Raw genomic sequence first — 18322 nt, 5'->3', positions numbered from 1 at the left:
AGCTGTACGCGGGGCCCTGTGCCTGCAGTGGGCATGGCTATCCCTCGCCTCCGCTCTGGGGGCTTCAGGAAATCTTCAGGCCCGTTGTATCTCTTGAGGGTTTCGATGACCAGAGGACCTGCCGCATCTCCAGGAGACAAGCTCTCCAGCTTTGCGGGGGGCTCAGCAGCAGCAGCAGCCGCTGCCCCGGCGGATCGGGGCCCCGGGCTCACCTGCGGCGGCGGCAGCAGCTCCGCCCCTCCCCGCTCCGTCTTTAAAGCCCTCCTCCTGGTCCTGCCTCCCTCCCTCCCTCCATCCATCTATCCATCCCTGCCTCGCCGCTGCCGGGCTCTGCCTCGCCCGCCTTTTCCCACCCCCTCCACCCCAACCCTCCCCATTCCCGCCGCCAGCCATGGCCGACATGAAGACCGGCATCTTCGCCAAAAACGTCCAGAAACGACTCAACCGTGCCCAGGAGAAGGTACGCTGCGGGGGGGGGGGGGGGGAAGGAAGGATCTAGGGAGGGGCGGCCTCTCCCCGGCGGGTAGGGATGGAGGACGGGGACGGCGGCAATACCCGGGGGTCCCCTCGCCCCCCGCTGCGGTTTCCCCGTTCCCTGCCGGCGTCCTTATGTAACCGGCCCGTGTGGCCGCCGGCCCCGCCGCTGCCCTGCCCTGCCCTGCCCGCAGCCCGGCAGCCCGTCGCTCCCCCCGGGCGGTGCCCGCGGCCGCCGGCTGGAAGGAGCCGCAGCCGGGCTCCTCGGCGGGGGCCGCTGCGCAGCGCGGCGGGGTCCGAGCGGGGACATCGGGGGTTGCCTCGCCTCCCCGCCTGCCGCCTCCCCGCCTAAGAGGATTGCGTTGCCTTTAATATCCGCGCCGGCTCATCCGCTGGCCGAAGCCAGCCTCCCTGCTGCGCTGGGGCAGCCGGCCGCCTCGGCGTGTGGCAGAAGTCCCCCCTGGGCCCTGACGGACGGACAGAAAGCCGCGGGGGAGCGCTGGCCGAGGCCCAGCGCCTTCGTGAGCAGCTGCTTCGGTGTTGTGTTCTGTTTTTTTGGTGTTTTTTTTTTTTTTTGCGGAGCTTCTCAAAATGTCACGAAGGCTGGCCAAGATGTTGCAGGGCTGGCGGTGCGTCTCGGCTGGGAGACCCGCCGCGGGGGCTTGCGGGGCTGTAGCCGTGGAACGAGCACCCGGCAAAGTCGGGATTTGCAGGGGTTTTTCTGGTCGGCGGTGAGGGTCTCGTTGGCCCTTGTGCTAATGGTTGGATTCGATGATTTTAAAGGTCGTTTTCCAACCGAAATGGTTCTCTGATTTTGTTCGTCCTCACTAATAAAAGCTGATAGGTGTAAATATTCCCCCGCTCCTGCTCGGCTGCCTGGTGTCTCGGAACAGGACCATAGACAGAGGCACTGAACCCCGCAGATGAGCATTTGCCTCTGACTATATATAGCATTCGTAGCAGCTATGAATATGGTTTGCTGTAAGGCTGTTCTCAGCATGAATTTGGTAGGCACAGTTGTCAGCAAGCCCTGCAAGTCATCTCTTTCTGAGAGCTAATAAAACCTTTATACCCCTCTATGTACCTTTATACCCCTCTATGTACCTTTATACCCCTCTATGTACCTTTATACCCCTCTATTTACCTTTATACCCCGTGTAGCCTGCGTGGCTACATGCCCTGTACAACAGGGCTCTGGAGAATTAAAAAGAGATGATTTTATGATCACTATTTTGGGTACTTCACTGCCTATAAATTCACACTTCCTTTTTGTCACATGTTGAACTCTGTGGACGTCTGAGGGAATGAAAATTGCAGCAATTAATATGTAGAAAAGTCTCCTATGTAATCACGTAATTATTTAAGACTCTAATAGTTGAGACTAACACAAACAAATGATGGATTTTCACTTTCAAATACTCATATATCTAGCTCACAAGGTCATATGGTACTAGACTTTTACATACCAAAGTCATTATGCTTTTGCATTCTTGCAGGTTTGGACTGCAACTGTTTTTGAGTAAAACACAATATACTATTTAATAGTTTAAAGAGATCTAATGACTTTATGCTGTGAGTTGATCTGGGTCAGTCGTGGAGTAGAAACTTAAAAATACTATTTGTTTCCTTGTGTCTTTGTCAGTGTTGTTATTATTAACTGTCCAGTAAAGTGTTGTTGTAAGCCTTTAAACTCACAAACTCACAGGTGCTGCTTTCAGGTGTGTCTGTTAAAAGATGGGAGGTCGTGTTTACAGAAATATGTGGGCATACCAGAGAGCACACCTGATTCTGAATGCCTGAGCTCCTGGTGTCCTGGCAAAGGCTGCTCATGCACCAACCCCAGGGTAGCTGCTTGGAACCTGACGGGTGCCTTAGAGGCAAACAGGGGATGCTGGTGGGCTCTGATGGCTGGGCTGCTCTGCCTTCCCTTTGGTGGCCAGCTGTGCTTACAAGGGGATCATTTGCCTGGTTTGATCTGCACGTATTACAATTGGGAACCTAGCAATTTTGGCCTTGTGGGCATCGGTGGTGGTTGTTTCTAAAGTCAGTGAGCCTGAAATGTGCTTATTCACAAGCAATGAAAGCTATGAGCGACCTGACCAAAGAGTAGGTCACAGTCCCGTGTACAGGAGCTCTATATCTTTGCTGCCTTCTTCATGGCATGCATGTGTAGTTATACCATGAGCTGTGCACGTCTGTTCTCTTGTGCCTACACTTCTGGTTAGCTTTGAGTTCCTTTATGGTTATACAACATAAAATCCTTCATTATTTTTGCTAAAACTTTACTTAGGAAAAAAAAAAAATGACATTGTGACAGGTATGTAATACCAAACTGGCTTGTGGAGATTTTAAATATATTTTGAGTTGGTTTATCTTGTTGCTTATACTGAATTGGGGCATCTTCAGTTTATTCAATGTGTCCTTACAGTAAATTCAATTTCTAAAGCATTTATACATAGTCTTCTATTATTTTTTATTGATGCAATGTATTTATTAAAAACACGAAGGGGCTGTGAAACACAAACTTTCATCTCCATCAACTATTTTTCTGATGATGCTGTCATTATCTTCAGTTCCTTGCAGTGTAGGAGACATTTTAGTTGTACTGTTGGTGTAGGTAGTGCATGTACCCATATGCAGGTGTGTCTAGTCACTATTTATGTGACAAAAGCTAAATAACTGACATCAAAACATTCAACATTGAGTAAATCTATCTATCTTACACTAGAAGTGCTAAATCCAAGAGTTACATGGATGCAGCTGCATGAGTGTCTGCTGGAAGCTGCCAACAGTCAGCTGAAGAATCTGGATTAAAGTTTTAAAAACACTGGAGAAACTAGGTGCCTACATACCACTCATAAAATTAAATTACAAACTGATGCATTTAAATGCCTGTTTATACTGAAACCTGAACAGATATATTGGTAGCTGAGGTTCGTGAAGCCTTGTTAGAATTTACTATGGCCTTTTGAGATGGAGGATAGGGAAAATGGGATTTCATATGTGGAGACAGCAAGGAAATGTGCAGCAGAGCAATCTTTTGTGATGTGTTCACTCTGCTCTTCCCAATAATTTCACCATTCTGTTGGGGAGACATGTTTTTTGAACTGCATGTAGTGACTCCTGGGTCTCAACCCTCAAAGACCTAATTTAAAATCTGTCATTGTCTCTGAGTTGCTGTTGTGTTGTCAGGCTTTTTTTCCTCTTCTACTAGTGAAATTAGGTGAAAAATGAATAAAATATTTCCCAGTCCCTGGATAAGATCCTTTAGGACATGTGAGAGGAGAAGAGTTGAATTCAGCTGGAAGGCACCTACAACGACCATCTAGTCCAACTGCCTGACCACTTCAGAGCTGATCCCAAGTTCAGGCTTGTTATTGAGGACATTGTCCAAATGCCTCTTCAACACTGATGGGCACAGGGCTTTGACAACATCTGCAGAAAATCTGTTCCAGGGCTTGACCACCCTCTCAGTAAAGAAATGCTTCCCCATGTCCAGTCTGAACGTCCTCTGCCTGATGCAGCTTTGAGCCATGCATCCTGGCACTGGATCCTGGGGAGAAGAGACCAGCACCTCCCTCTCCACTTCCCTCTTCAGAAAGCTGTAGAGAGCAGCCAGGTTGCCCCTCAGCCTCCTTCTCTCCAAAGTAGACAAACCCTGTGTCCTCAGCCTTTCTTTCTGCTTTGCTGTCATCAAAAGTAGGAAAGAGTGAAGCTCATGGTCAGGTCTTTTGAGTTTAGACTGCAGAAAAGCCTGGGCCAAGACATGTAGGTTTCCTTGTCCACAGCATTTTGTGGATTTCACGGCAGCCCTGAGGCAGAAGAAGCTCTGTCTCTCATGGTATAGTTCTGTGGTCCCCATCCTCCCCACCAGCTGAAGCTCTGCCAGCAGAGATATCCCCTACATCAATAAACCCTGTGTGAAGAACTGTAGGGTAGAAACAGGTAATGCAACGTCAGGTGGAGCACCATGAGTTTCTGCTGCAGTTTGAAAGCACTGGAGTAGGCAAATGTTGCTTGAAGCCTGAGTAGATCACAGGGTGACTGTGAGCCACGAAAGGGATACAGGCAAATGGATTCTTGTGTGTCACTCAATGTATCCACAGAAAAGGCAAGCACTTTGCAAATCCCTGGTGAGGTCTCCCCTGTACCACTAGGGGCATTTGTCTTTTCTCGGATTCAAGAAAGACAAATTCTGTCTGGCTTGAAGGCAAAGACTAAGCAGTTGGCTAGGGGCTTGGAGGGCCCACAGAAGACAATGACTATAACTGAAAGGAGCAAGACAAAGGCTGAGATGTCTACCATCGCACTCAAGAAGGGTATCAAGGTTAAAGACTGAAATAGAAAAGAGCTATTGTAGTGTGCTGGACAAAAAATATGGTAAAGAGCACGAAACAATTCAGAACGTTTTCTCCAAGAAGGCGACCATCCATAAACAGTATTGTAACAAATGTCTCTTGGTGCACTGTTAAGGAATGGTGAGGAAATCCTGCATGCTCTCTACATCTTTGCAAATTTCATGCAGAGGGAACCAAACCCCTGTCTTTCACCTCTGGCATCACTACAAACAAATGAATATCTATGGTACAAATACCCTTATTTACACAGGCTGAATGTAGAGATGAATTTACAGGAGTGCCCAGCAGCTGTGCCCAGTTTATGGCCACCAAGGGCAGGGACAGCCCCTTGAGCTCCTGAAGACAGGGACTGCCTCAGGGCCAGCACCTCAAGGGCCTTCCTCCCAGGGGGTGCTGGGTGGAGAAGCAGCTGGCAGGGCTGTGCAGGGTGTCCCCATCATGCCCGTAGTGTCACTGGCAGCACAGCAGTCAGAATGCTCCAAGGCAGTATAAAAGGGGACATCCTCCTGTGTTCCAGTGCCACACAACTGGCCTGAGGGCAGCTGGAAGATATCCAAGACTTCTTGAGGAGTTGAAATTACTTGGAGAGGGCTGAGGGAGGGAGACCAGAGGCTGGACAAGGCTGCTGGAGATTACAAGAACCACCAATACCTGAAGCCATCAGACCTTTTCAGCTGGATGGCTGTGGCCAAACCAAGGAAATGCCTTCTTGGAGAGCACTGCAGAACTTACCATCTTCATCCCCCATGGAACCCAGGGCAACAGCCATAAGAAAGGGGATGCAGAGATGTTACCAGGGGTCTCAGGGCTTTGGAGCACCCACTGGTGTCCTGCCAGGGACAGGAATGATTCTTGTTCCCAAGGTCAATCAGACTGGGCGCATCTGGCCACTCTGAACGCCCCTGAGATGGCTCCAGGTTGAGGGAGAGCAGGGCTTGGGCATCTCCTGGGAGGTGTGACCAGCCTGTGGGGGGAGGAGGCAGGTCTTGCTCACATGCTCAGGGAGCAGCCGATCCCCAGCTCTACTGGGGTCAGGAAGGAATTTTCCCCCGGGGCAGACTGGCCCTGGTCCCTGGGGGTTTTTTGCCTTCCTCTGCAGTACTGAGCATGGCCCCTTGCCAGGGCTCCTTTGGGCCCTTTTGGCCAGGTGCCTGCTGCTCCTGCTCCATGAAGGTGGCCCTTGTGCTCCGCATCTTCTGGGGGGAGGAAGCTTTCTAGAGCCCCAGGGTGGGCCCCAAGTGTGGCCACCAGTGGTTGCAGCTTTTCCTCTGTATCATTGAACACAGCCCCTTGTCAGGGCTCCTCTGGGCCCTTTCAGCTCAGTTCTCTCCTGCTGCTCTTGCCCCTCCAGGCCCCACTCGTGCCCTGGCTCTCTTGGTCCCTCTTGCCCATTGCAAGTCTGGAGCAGCAGAGAGCTCTGCTCTTCCCTGGGCTCCCTATCCCCAGGGCTTCCTGCTTGTGCTTGCAAGGGCTCCAGCCTGGCTGCACCATCCAGAGCTGCCCCATTCCAGCTCTCCCTGCATGCAACACCAGCACAGGGCAGGCACAAGAGCACTGCCCAGGCATCGCTGGACAAAGAAGCGCAGCAGTGGAGCAAGTTTGGGAAGGCAAAAAGTGTCATTGTTACATGTCATACTTTGTACAATACTCCATGGTACCACACATCACTTCTTCCTCATCATCTTTTGTGTGTGGTCAGTTGTGATCCCCATTCTTCATGTTCTCGCTCTTCAGGAGAGAGGCTCTGCTTGGCCTGTATTCCTGCTGCTGCTTTCTGCAGCTCTGGGACTTGCCTTTGCCAGATGACAAGAGATGTTCTTTCAAGCTAAGCTGAAGGACCCATCAGCCTGAACTCCTGGCTGCACATGAGCATCGTGTTAATGCTTGTGAGCATTGGCTCTGAAACAGTCAGAAAAATAACAATGAAATCCTGTTTCCACTTGGAACCTTCGTGTTGTGTGTCCTTGGAAGTGAGTTTGTAGCTGAACAGCCCCCTGATATTTCAGGCAGGTAATACTCTCATTGTTATTCGAGTCATTGTGAGCATAGGAAGTAATAGAACAGAATAAAACTGAACAGTTCTGCTGTGTTATGCCTCAGGTTCTGCCTGACAAGCTCTGACCTGTGCCTGAGGGCTCCATCAAGGAGAGCAGGTCTCTGCAGTGCAGGTCCCAGGCCCATCCAGGAGACAGGGCCAGAGAAGAGCACACCTACAGCATCACTCAGGCAGGGACTGGATGTCCCAGGCTGAGCTGAGACACATCCCCTCAGCCCTAGGCAGGAGAACCTGGGTGTGGGGGTCCCAGAGGGGGCTGGTCCCAGACATGGAGGCCTATTGAGCACCCCCAGGACCCTGGCAGAAGTAGACCTGCATGGCTCATACACTCCTCTGTAGCCATTTCTGCATGGCCACTTTACAGGCCAAGTATTGGGCCAGAGAGACCCTTTCTCTGAGGGAGAATTGCTGTTCTCAGGCTCTTGTGGTTCAGCGTATTTTTTCATGGGAAACAGATCAGGTGTTCCTAAAAACGAGTACAGGGAGAAAAGCACAATCCATGAGGAAATGAACAGGTATTACTCATCTCCTGATGCTGACTTGCAGCCATTGAGTTGAGGAGCACATCCTGTTTCAGACTGAGGGCTTGATCTTTGAGCCTCGCTAGTGTCGGAGATGCGGGGTTTTGTCAGCAGCTCTGAGGAAGGAGATGGTTATCTGCATGCAAGCATATACTTGTGAAAGGAAAGTTACATATAGTTTACCTATGCTGACCTGCCTCCAATGTGATTATACGGTTCTAGCAGCCTTAGGTTCTTAAAAGCAAATTATTGTCTAATGATTTAAAACATTGGCCCTACAGATGCTATAAAATCTAGTGCACCGAAGTCATTACAGTATTATGACAGACCTCAACATTCAGAGCCCTGCTGTGGTACAAGCACACACAATGAAGAGGCAGCTTCATTTCTGAAGAGCTAGCTGTTAATCTCTGATATTACAAACAAAATTAATTAGAAGTCAGTAATTTCTCATGGTCTAAACACACAGCTCAATTTCTTCTAGCTTCAAGTTTTGGAATAACAAAACCCTTACATTTCTGGGTTTTAATTCCTTTTTTTCAAATAAATTGTAGAAAAGCGGGAGTGCAAGCTGTCTTGTGGCCTGTTCTTCTAAACCAAAGCAGAATCAGCTATACTTAAAATTATTCTTTAGGAGTGATTTTCTTGCCAGCTTTTTAAAGCGTGTAATGGTGGAGATTTTGCATCTTCCCTTTAATGATCTGTGCCATTGCTTAGGCACCTCCAGTCAGAAAGTTCTATTATCACTGAATATAAATGTCCTTTTCTGCATTTCAAGGCCTTTGTTCCCTATTTAACTTTCCTGGATGTAGAGGAGTGTGTTTGTTATTCTTGCTTCAGAACTTCCAAGTTGTTTTCCTCTCTTGTCAGGATTCCCTATGATCTAATGAGTTATCGCATGACGCTCCCAATCAGGCCAAATTGGGAAGAAAAAGAAAATAAAGGGCTTTTTTGCAGTTGCCCACATGAAGAGGATCATAACTCCCTGAACTCACCTGGAGGTGCCAGGGGGATTTTTTTACCTGCCTAAAATGGGCACAGTGGGATTCATGCCTACCAAAACTTCTGTCGCTGCCTGCTATGCCAGTTGTCCTGCTCACCTCAGGGACTGTGGAGCTGGGAGAGAAGGAGTAGCAGATGGCTTTCCTGCTTAAACAGGGAGAGCATTGTCCCTGGGGAACCGTTGTTCGATTTAGTGCATTGGGCTCTGCTGCAGGCTTAGCTGCTTGGAGCCTCCAATCCAAAGTGTTTCAAGTGCTGAGTTTCGCTTCCCTAAATGTTCTGCAGCATCAGTGCTGTGCATCGCGGAGCCTTTGCTGTTCTCAAATACAAGACAATTAGTTCCTGACCTAATGAGTAGCTGGTTAGTCAATAGTTGCTGGAATCATAAACCAATGACCAACTTGGAAAAATAGTTGTGTCATTTTGTTATGTTCAGTCTCTACTACCTGAAGTTTAATAATCTGTTTAAGAGGGTAAGTTAAACATAGACCTGAGGTAAAGATGTGTGTAACACATTTCTGTAGTGTCCATTTTGTGCTGTGAGAAAGCTAATGCAGGAAATACCCTGTTCCTCTTTTTGGTTGCTCTGCCTTTTTTTTCTGTTTTCTTAATAATTATTCTTCATTATCTGTAGGACCTGTGGAACTCGGCAGAATTTGGGACTGGTGTGGACAGGCACTTAGTTGGTAAAATTCTGTTTGGATGTTTTCTAATAAGGTTGCCGGGGCAATGGGAGAGGAGTTCAGCCCTTCAATGGGTGGGGGCACAGAGAAGTCAGGGGCTGGACCACACTTCAAGTCTCTGGTCTTTGACTCCCAGTGCCCTGCTACTACTTCTCAGTTGTTTCTGTTGTTCCTTCTTTTTCTTACCACCTCTTTTCTGACAAACAAAACCCTCCTGCTTACTCCCAGGTAAGATCCTCTGCTTTGTTCTCTCTGCTCTTTAGCAGATTAATCCCTTTGATGCTCCCTTGAAGTCTCAGCTTGGAGTCACTTTCACCCCAGGTTTTTGTACCCACAAGACTGTTAAATCTGTGCTTTGTAGTGTTACAGAGCCCAGTGCTACAGTCCCTGAACTGCAATCAATCCTCTTCATCTATGAGACAAAAGAATGGGAGGAAGGCCTGCCAAAGTCTTGGGCTGTCACTAAAACAAGCCCTTTGAAAAACAATTTCTAGTTTAGATCAGTAAACAAACCCCTATTAGATTTTTCCAGAAACATTTCACAAAATGCCATCATTATATGGTGTACACATGTGCCTGCACATGCTTTCAAGAAGCTGTCAGTTGTGCTTTTCCCAGGTTTCAATTTGAAGAACCCTTTAAGAATACACCAATGTATTCTTTTTAACAAAAAATAAAAATTGCCTTAACAACACAGAAAATCTGAATTTCCTTTCTAGATTGTGATCACTGGGACGTATTTGCTTGTGTCCTTGCACGAGTATAAGGGGTTGGCAGTATGTAGCTGAGGTAGGTGATGGTCTGCAGTGCCATGGGAACAGTTATTTCTAGTGATGATTCATGCTTTATGTCTCAGTAAAGCCCAATTAAGTGACCCACATGCATGAGAGTTAATACGCATTAAGCACAAAGTGGAAGCAGATAGAACACTGCACAGAGAGAAGTTGTTTGATCAAATAAAGGCCGTCCACTTTCTGTGGTGAATAATCAGTCTTTGAGATCTGGGAAATGACATTGATTTTTCACATAAAATGCATGTATTAGGTTTAGATTCAGGAAGTTCTTGAAATACTTGTTTGCATGCAGGGCACATAGAGGAATAAATATAAATACTATACTGTTATTAAACCTTTACAGATCTGTGTGTGGACGCTGTCACTTATATTTAAACTGGGCTTCCAGATGTTCAGCTTTCCATTATCACCTAAATCTTTGTTGGGTTTTGTGGCTGTTATCTTTTCACACTGCTGTAGCAACTCTATGCATTTTGGATGAACTTTTTAAATTCACAAGGCACACTGCTGAAATGGATCTGCTGTAAACATGAAATAAGTTCAAAATAAAATTGTTAGTACTTTCAAGTATAGAACAAATTTTAGGCCTGTAAGAAACATAAGGAATAGTTAATGAAGCTAATCAGAGAGGAAAGAATTTAATTGATTGCCTCATGTTTTTCAGATCTGTAGTAACCACACTCATCACAGGGGAAACAGAAGTGCTAGGATCAAAGGCAGAACAAAGGAAAAGAAAAATACACGGGTGTCCTCAGGCCTGAAAGAGGCAGGAGCATGGCCCAGTTAAGGTGCAGGTTGGTCTTGTGCCGGCTTGGGGCAGATGTTCCCTTTGGCTGACCTTGATAAGGGAAGAAACATGTAAGGACAAAAGTGCATGGCAGTAACCAAAGGGACACCAGATGGGCAGGGCATGACTAACTGCTGCAACCACAGCACAGTCACTGGGGGACCATGTCTAGGAAGTGGTAAAGGAATGGATTTATTGTATGTGAAGTGGGAAGTGGAAAACAACCACAACAGAAAGGTTAATGTCCAGGTGAGAAGATGTCTGGCTCAGGTCCAAAAACAAGCCAGATGTTTGGAGATCAGATATGAATTTGGAATACAGAATTTGGATTTCAAGAAATGTGGAAGTATAACAGTGCAGGGAGACAACTTTGATTTTAAAATATAGTACAGCCCTCTCTCCATATTCTCAAATAGTTTCTGGACTAATTAGTAAAGAAATTAATATATTCTCTATGATGTGACAGTCTTGCAAACTGCCAAAATGCAACATTCCTGATAGCACATCTCTAAATATTGTCCTACCTAATTCTCAGAAAAAATGTGGGGGCAGAGTTATTATCAAGATAGTTTTACCTTCCTTTATGTTTGTTCATCTTCCCTCTTTCTTCTTTGTCTCTCTCTTCTCCTGTAATCTTTTCCTTGCTGCTTTCTCTTTCCCTTCTTCTCTTCTTGTACACCCAACCAAACACATTGTTGCAAATTTAACCACCAAAGCCATTTAGAAAATTATTTTATTTGTCTTGTGCCATTTGATTAATAGATAGGTGAATACAGCTGCACACTTCAGACATGACTGCATGTTTAAAAATCAGTCCTGAGCCTCCAAAGGTTGTAGGCTTTTGAAGAGTACTGAATGTCCATTTTGGGTTTTTTTGCCTCCTGTTGTGCATGAGAGGAGAGACAGATGGTACTGCTGGAACAGGGCTATTCCCTCAGGGTCTGCAGGGCTGACCATGGTCCTTGCTGAGTGGTGGGAGGCTGGGAATAAAATGACAGCACCCGATGCAAGCAGTACTGAGTACCTGGAGAAACACTGAAAGATAGGGAAGGTGAAACAGAGAGCAAAGTTGCCCAGTAATTAAGACAGTAGTGCATGAACTGCAAACATGCAAGCTGAAGGAGTCCACAGCAGCCTTCATTCACAAACGTGTTTTTTTTTTTTTCTTATATCAGGAGCACCAGCTGAGTCTACAGGAGCTTCACCCAAGTAGGGTTTAGCCCACTAGGGCTGTCACTCCCAATTCAGTGAAGTCAAGGTGCTATGTGTACCCCAAAGCTTTTGAACTTAACTTCTGCCCTCTGTTCTTCGACTAAAACTCCCTCCTTATGATACTTATACTTTCAAGGTCTGCAAAACATGTTTCCAAAAAGGCAAACCTTGCTGATGTTTTGCAGAGCTGAGGAGGGTTTTATTCTTAACTCCACCCTTGTTTTCCTGTAGCTCCAGTCCATCACCATATTTGTTGCAAGCACAGTACCAGCATCTTTTGTACAAAGTTTCCTATTAAGGTAAAATAAGTGGCAATTTAGAAGTTGGCCAAGAATTTGGGTTGATTTGACAGCCAAACTGGGAAAGAAATGGGGAAAGAATTTAGGCAACCATTAGCTGACAAGACATGCCGTTATAGCATCTTAACTCGTACATGAGTCACATCTTTAAAAGTTATGGCACAGCAATGTGGCAGGACAGGCAGGAGCAAATACTTTGGATCAAGAATATGTGTTTGCAGACTGCAGGATGAATGCAAATGTGAGTATGGTGTGTTTTTCTCAGTATTTCCACTCAGATCTGGTTTCCACAGTAAGGGCTGTTTTCTAGATGCAGTGTTTATCTGGAAAAGAATTGGACCCCATAAAAAGGTGTGGTTTAAAGAAGGCTCTGTGCAGTATCGAGGTTGCTAAGTCACTTCTCTGAAGGTTCTGTTTTTGTGAGCAACAGATAATTTTTTCCCTTTCTACTATCCTGTTTCCAGTTTGACTCAAAGCACTGACACCAATGCCTGTTTGCTAATGCCCATCAGCAGCCCATCCTACCAAAGGCTTACCACCAAGTACGCTGTTTGATAGTGGCCTTGGATTGCTCAGTACTCCCTGTTACCAGACATGTTTGTGGGATTGAAGTAGTAATATAAACCTGGCATAGACTTTTCCCTCCTTTGGCTCAAAGGAGGTTATTTTTTTTTCTACACTCCATTACATAGAAAGGTTCCTTACTTGCATGACAGTCACTAATCAAGCAAATTTTATTACACATGCATGCATCTTGGAATGTTTGAACTTTTAATGGATCTGAAAAAAGGCAGTGAAATGTTAGTCTCAAATGCAAAGCATTCGTTATTCCTCCTTTCTCTGAAGCTCAGGGTGTTTTCAGTTCTGCTTCAGGAAAGGTGTTATCGGTAAGTATTGACAAAAAGAACACCTCTGGTGGATTGTGATGGATTTCTGTCCTTTTTTATTGTCTTATAGAATACATTTTTTTAAAAGTGGAAATAGCAAAAAGGTGGGGAAAGACTTTCTAAGAAGTCACCAGCTTCTTTCTACTCTAAGATATATGTACCAACAGGTTATGTCTACATCTAAAGCAGCTTTAGCTATACTAGTAGTCAGCAGGTGCTTTCCTACCTGGCCAAAATGACCTGATGTACTACTGAAAAGCTTTAAATAGACAGTATGTTTTATCCAAGGTCTTCAGCTCTGGGACTTTCAAAAGAGCTCAGTTCCCACTGACCTTCCTAATTTCAGGAGTTGTTAATAATTCAGTTCCTTCTTCCTGAATGTGCCTTTCTGTACTGCTAGCACCTGCTTCCTTGTGGTATGGACAGTTTCCACTGTGCACGCTTCAGTATGTCCTGAGGGGGATAAATGTGGATTTGGTTAGTAGATCTTGTTCCACAACTAAATGCAGATCCTATCCAAAGTTTTAGGAAAATATCATACCTTCTCTATAATGTCCTTTTCTGTGTTGCTTAGGAACTAAGAGAAAAAATTGTCTTTCATGTGTGCAGTCTTAACAGACTTTTGTCATAACCTGATGTGGATATGGAGAGTAAGCATACTTGTGTTAATATAAATTGAGCCCAAACAGATGGTTGGATAACTTTTATATCATGTATGATGCTATGACAATTAAAGAATTCAGCCTTAAAGTATCTATAATTTAGTAGCCAATGAAGAAGCTGGGTCTGACACCCAGAAGATAGTGCTGATATAGGACTAAAGTAACACAATGGTTAACAAAGGCCAGCACCTCCAGGTGACAATGTAAGTTTTAGTGGGGCTACCTGTTTAAAATTGAAGGAAAAATTGGTAGCTTCTATTATCTTTCCACATACTAAAAATAAGAAAAGAGGACTAGGGGTTCAAAAAAAGTCAACACTGATCAGCATAAAATGTTTTTATGGCTGTATTAGGAAAAATGACAAATTAAGATTTACCATAGCTATAGTGAAGAGCATAATCATTTCAAAACAAAGGGTTGTTTTCTAATCCTGGAACTGTGGGCGTGTATTCTTGCTTGGTCCATAAAATCTCCAGTAGCTAATTTTACCAGAGACATGAGAAAATTCCTGTATTCCCATCTAGGATCTGACTGATCCTTTGGTCTCTGATGAGCTAAGGAGTGATAGAGCTCTTCCTTTCTTACTCCCCTCCTCAGAAAAGGCAGTGGTTGATTTGTAAGGGATAAATCAGGGGAATGGTCCTTCATTGCCATGTGTGTTTCTGTCATTCATGGTCATACCAAGAGGAATTTTATTCTGTCAGTAAACTTCTGGAAATAGAGTGGACTATGCAGCTTGCTCCCATGTATATAGTGCAGGAAAAAATGTGCAAAAATAGAGTGTCAACCAGCTTTCCACCTAGGCTCCATTTATTCCTATTGTCTATTTTTTAGTGTTTTGAGTTATTTTAACACAAAACTTGATCTTGCATTGAATTGTGTGGGAGTTTAGTCTGAATTAAAGAATTCAGATCAGAGCCATGCATTGAGAAACACGAAAGTTTACATCCATCATGCTATTTAGGCTTTATGCCTATTACAAATTGTGATGAACTTGATGTAAAATCCCTGGAGTAGTTCTCCTTTAAAGATTTGATTCTGCTTATGCCGATTTTATTTGCAGCAGGACGTGGCTCTGTGGGTTAAACATAATCCAGTTCACTGTGCTAGCACAAGATTTAATACTATATGTACATATATTCAGAGATAAGAGGAATATTTACACTGAAGATATCAGAAGCCATGATGTGAAATTTTGAGCAGTTACAAGCTATTGTTTCTCCTTGCTCTGAGGGAGTTTGCTTGGCTACACCAGCAGCAAATCTGTCCTGGAATCATAAAACTCCTGCTTAACCTTCCCTGGGTGACCTACCCAGGGCCTGCATAAATCAATACTCCTAACTTGCTGATGCTGTGAGTTTTGCATCTAATTATAACAGTTTCAGCAAATTTGAGTAAACTCGCACAGCTACAACATCTAACTGCGGGGAAATGCCTGACACTGACTTTGTGCTAACTTTGTGCAAGGGTGTGTGCAGGGTCACTTGCTCAAGCCTTTTGCTTTCTCCCCTTGCCACGAACATCTACACACAAATACAGAGGGTTTAATAGATCAGTCTGGGGCTGTCTGTCACTGGCTTTAATCTTGCTAATTTTTCCTTGCCTGGTCGTACCAATCAGTTGATGATACTTGGAGTATCCATGCAGTTCAGTTGCTCCCTTTTTGTACATGTCAGCACTTGATTTTACTTCTTTCACTTCACTTAAGGCCTGGCTGAAGAGGTGCAATATGAAGGCTCAACTCAAAGAATTACTGACCTAAAAGTCCATCATCACTTCCTTGGCTTTTTGCAGAATAAATACAAACTGTTTATGTTGATCTGTTTAATTAAAGAAAAACAAACACAAACCCAGAAAAACACCCAACATTGTCACAAAAAAACCAGGAAGAGACAGTGTCCCAGTCTGTTTTCTTTGTATTTTGGGAATAGGCTAGGATTGGGGGTTTTTATCTGAAAAAAAGACCTAACATGGGTTTACTAAATCTAGGAGGACATTCCTCTCAGGGTGCTGATCCTCAGTGGTGGAGATCAGCAGCAGTTTTCATTAGTTGGAAGAGCTGAGAGTTACTGAGAGAGGAACTGGGAGGAGGGAAAAAACTATGGGTACCTCAAGAACTTTTTTTATTCATGGTTTTAGGACTTACTTCCTGAGAGAGGTCCCTGAAATGCCTAAGTGAAGTTGAAGGGCTGCTCTGCCTGTTTGCCAGTATTTGACTCATGTATTCTGGCTTTCTGGAATCGAAGGAAGCTGTTTTGGTTTAGCTAAGAGTCTTTATGGGTATTGGGTTTTTTTTTGGTTGTTTGGTTTGTGGGTTGTTTGTTTTGTTTTGTTGTTTGTTTGCTTGTTTTTGTGTTTTGTTTTGTTAAAAATGTTGATTCATCTCCACAGCAGCTTTTGTTTAATCAGGGTCTGAGTTGCTCCTTCTTTATTATATGGCCTCATAAATAGTTGGTTTGAGAAGCAAAAAAAAACAATGGCAATGACTCTGTGGAGAAGCTCAGGATTCAGACTCAGACCCTTATTAGTCAGCCTGCAGGCCAAACTGGTAAGTGAAGGGACAGGAACTACAGGAGCCCTACTTTGCACACTGACTAGTAAAATTTAGAAATTAAGTCAACATTTTTAGCTTCAGCCTATCTATACGATGTGGTCAGAGTGCCATTCTGTCACAGTAAAATGTTTTTGTATGCAGCAGCATACAAGATACTGTAATTATTGAACTGCAGCACCTATCAACTTTCTGGTGTCTGTGCTCTGCTCTTAACTTGCTCTCATAAATGTGTCTGGAGAGTCCAATAACAAGAAATAGCATCCTTGCAAATACGAAATACCAGGTGAGAATGTTATTGTTTCCCATCTCAGGAAGGAGAGGCTCTTTCCAGCAAATATGGCAAGTATAATTATACATAAGACAAATGTTGCCTGTTTTCTGAGGATTATGCTGCCCTGAGAGGTAGACAGAGATGTTCAGTTATTTAAGGCAAGAGCTATCCATGATTCCAAAAGCATTGACTGACAAAAGGGGAATGCAAAAAGTAGATTTTTAATTGAAGTTCCAGTGTTATTCGATCTGCCAGGGCCTTGAGGGGCTGCAACTGTCCCTGCCCAGCCTCCCCCAATGCCTGCCCATGGGCCCAGAACCTCATTCCAGCCTCCCAGCTTGGTTCCTTGGTGGCCTGGCCCTGCTCACCCTACACCTGACACCAGCCAACTCCCTCACAAGATGGGAGCAGTGCCTGTGCAGAAAGGAAGTACAGTCAGAGGAAAGGCTTTGAAAATGTTATCCCCAATCCACTACTTGCTTTATTTGTGTGGGCTCTGGGCTATCTCTTCATTTGCTGCTTTGTTGCTGAGATTTACTCTGTTCAATGCAGTTACTTGGTACTTGGCTAGTTGTGCTTTACCGTATGGCAATGGATTGCACACAACTTCAGTCATCCGAGGAGGGAGTGTTACCTGAAACTGTCATGTTCCATATAGAGGATTGTATTTTTCTTGATACATCTGTAGCCTATTGCAGAGAAGTGTTCTCAGGAAGGTGCTAGGAAAAGGCTGGGAAAGGCTCCAGACCATTATCAACCATAAACGTGAGGCAGTTACTGTAACCAAAAATTAATATTCCTCTCGTTTCTTATATGGGTCCTGAGTATAGCCTTAGTAAGATGTGGTTTTCTTCATCTCCATTTAGGAATAGTAATCCTAAAAACTGAAAAGATAAGGAACAATCTGATTACTTCAAAGCTACTTCAGACTAGAGGGTTTGTCTGAAACAAGGCATTATGGCTCACAATAAATGTGTCTTTCATAGGATCTCACTGCTTGAGCAAACACATCCTGAAGGCAGAAGAAGGCTTGTACTTCCCCTTCCACCATTCCCCTTTGCCAGAAAGTATAACTTCATGTTTAATAGCCCTTGATAGATTTTTGACTATGTATATGTTTACATTTTTAATATATTCATGCTTCCGCAGTGTATTTTGCTCTAAATACTCTTATGTTCCTTTATTTTTTTCCTGACAAAATAGATGCTGAGGCACAGGATAGACCCTGGATGTTATTTACCTAATAATTTTTTACTAACTGATTTTGCAGGCAGTGTGTATTTTGCAAGTTTTGGTTTGTGTTTAATATGCAGATAACGTAGTGAATGTCAAAATGCAGACCAACTGTAAATCAGCTGGCAAAGCTCTGTTCTGCTACAGGCTAGAAGATCTGCATTAAGTAGTATGTAGAATCCTTTCACCTTTAGGATAGTTAGAAAGAAACGTGTATACATAATCTCAGACACTGTTCCAAAGATTTGTGAATTACTGGTATGTTTTGCAATATTAAATGCATTTAATATATATTTTTGTCCCTTCTATCAAAGCACAAAACAGAACATAGCATCTCTTATTTTCCCTGGTAGTGTTTGTTTTTTGTTTTTTCTCCACCCCCAAAATACACAGGGATGTGAAAAAGTGGTTACAAGACCTTTAAGGCTAGGGCAGCTCAGAAAACAATTTTTCAAACCTCTTTTACCTCTTCTGTTGAGTAATGCTGTGAATCCTTCTGTGAAGTTTCATTTGGAAAGCTCAGGTTGAG

General features: G+C 44.5%; 1 protein-coding gene across 1 annotated transcript in view; it reads left to right on the top strand.

Annotated features, from left to right (window-relative positions):
* Positions 1-294: 294 nt before the first annotated feature.
* The window catches only part of AMPH (amphiphysin), a 113729-nt gene continuing 95701 nt past the window's right edge, over positions 295-18322 (top strand). The window contains exon 1 of the mRNA XM_051610713.1: positions 295-460. Coding sequence (XP_051466673.1) covers positions 392-460 — 69 coding nt within the window. The 5' untranslated portion in view covers positions 295-391. The remainder of the gene's footprint in view (positions 461-18322) is intronic.

This window comes from Apus apus, chromosome 2, assembly GCF_020740795.1.
Source record: "Apus apus isolate bApuApu2 chromosome 2, bApuApu2.pri.cur, whole genome shotgun sequence".
Lineage (NCBI taxonomy): Eukaryota > Metazoa > Chordata > Aves > Apodiformes > Apodidae > Apus > Apus apus.
This window is presented reverse-complemented; position numbering and strand designations above follow the sequence as displayed.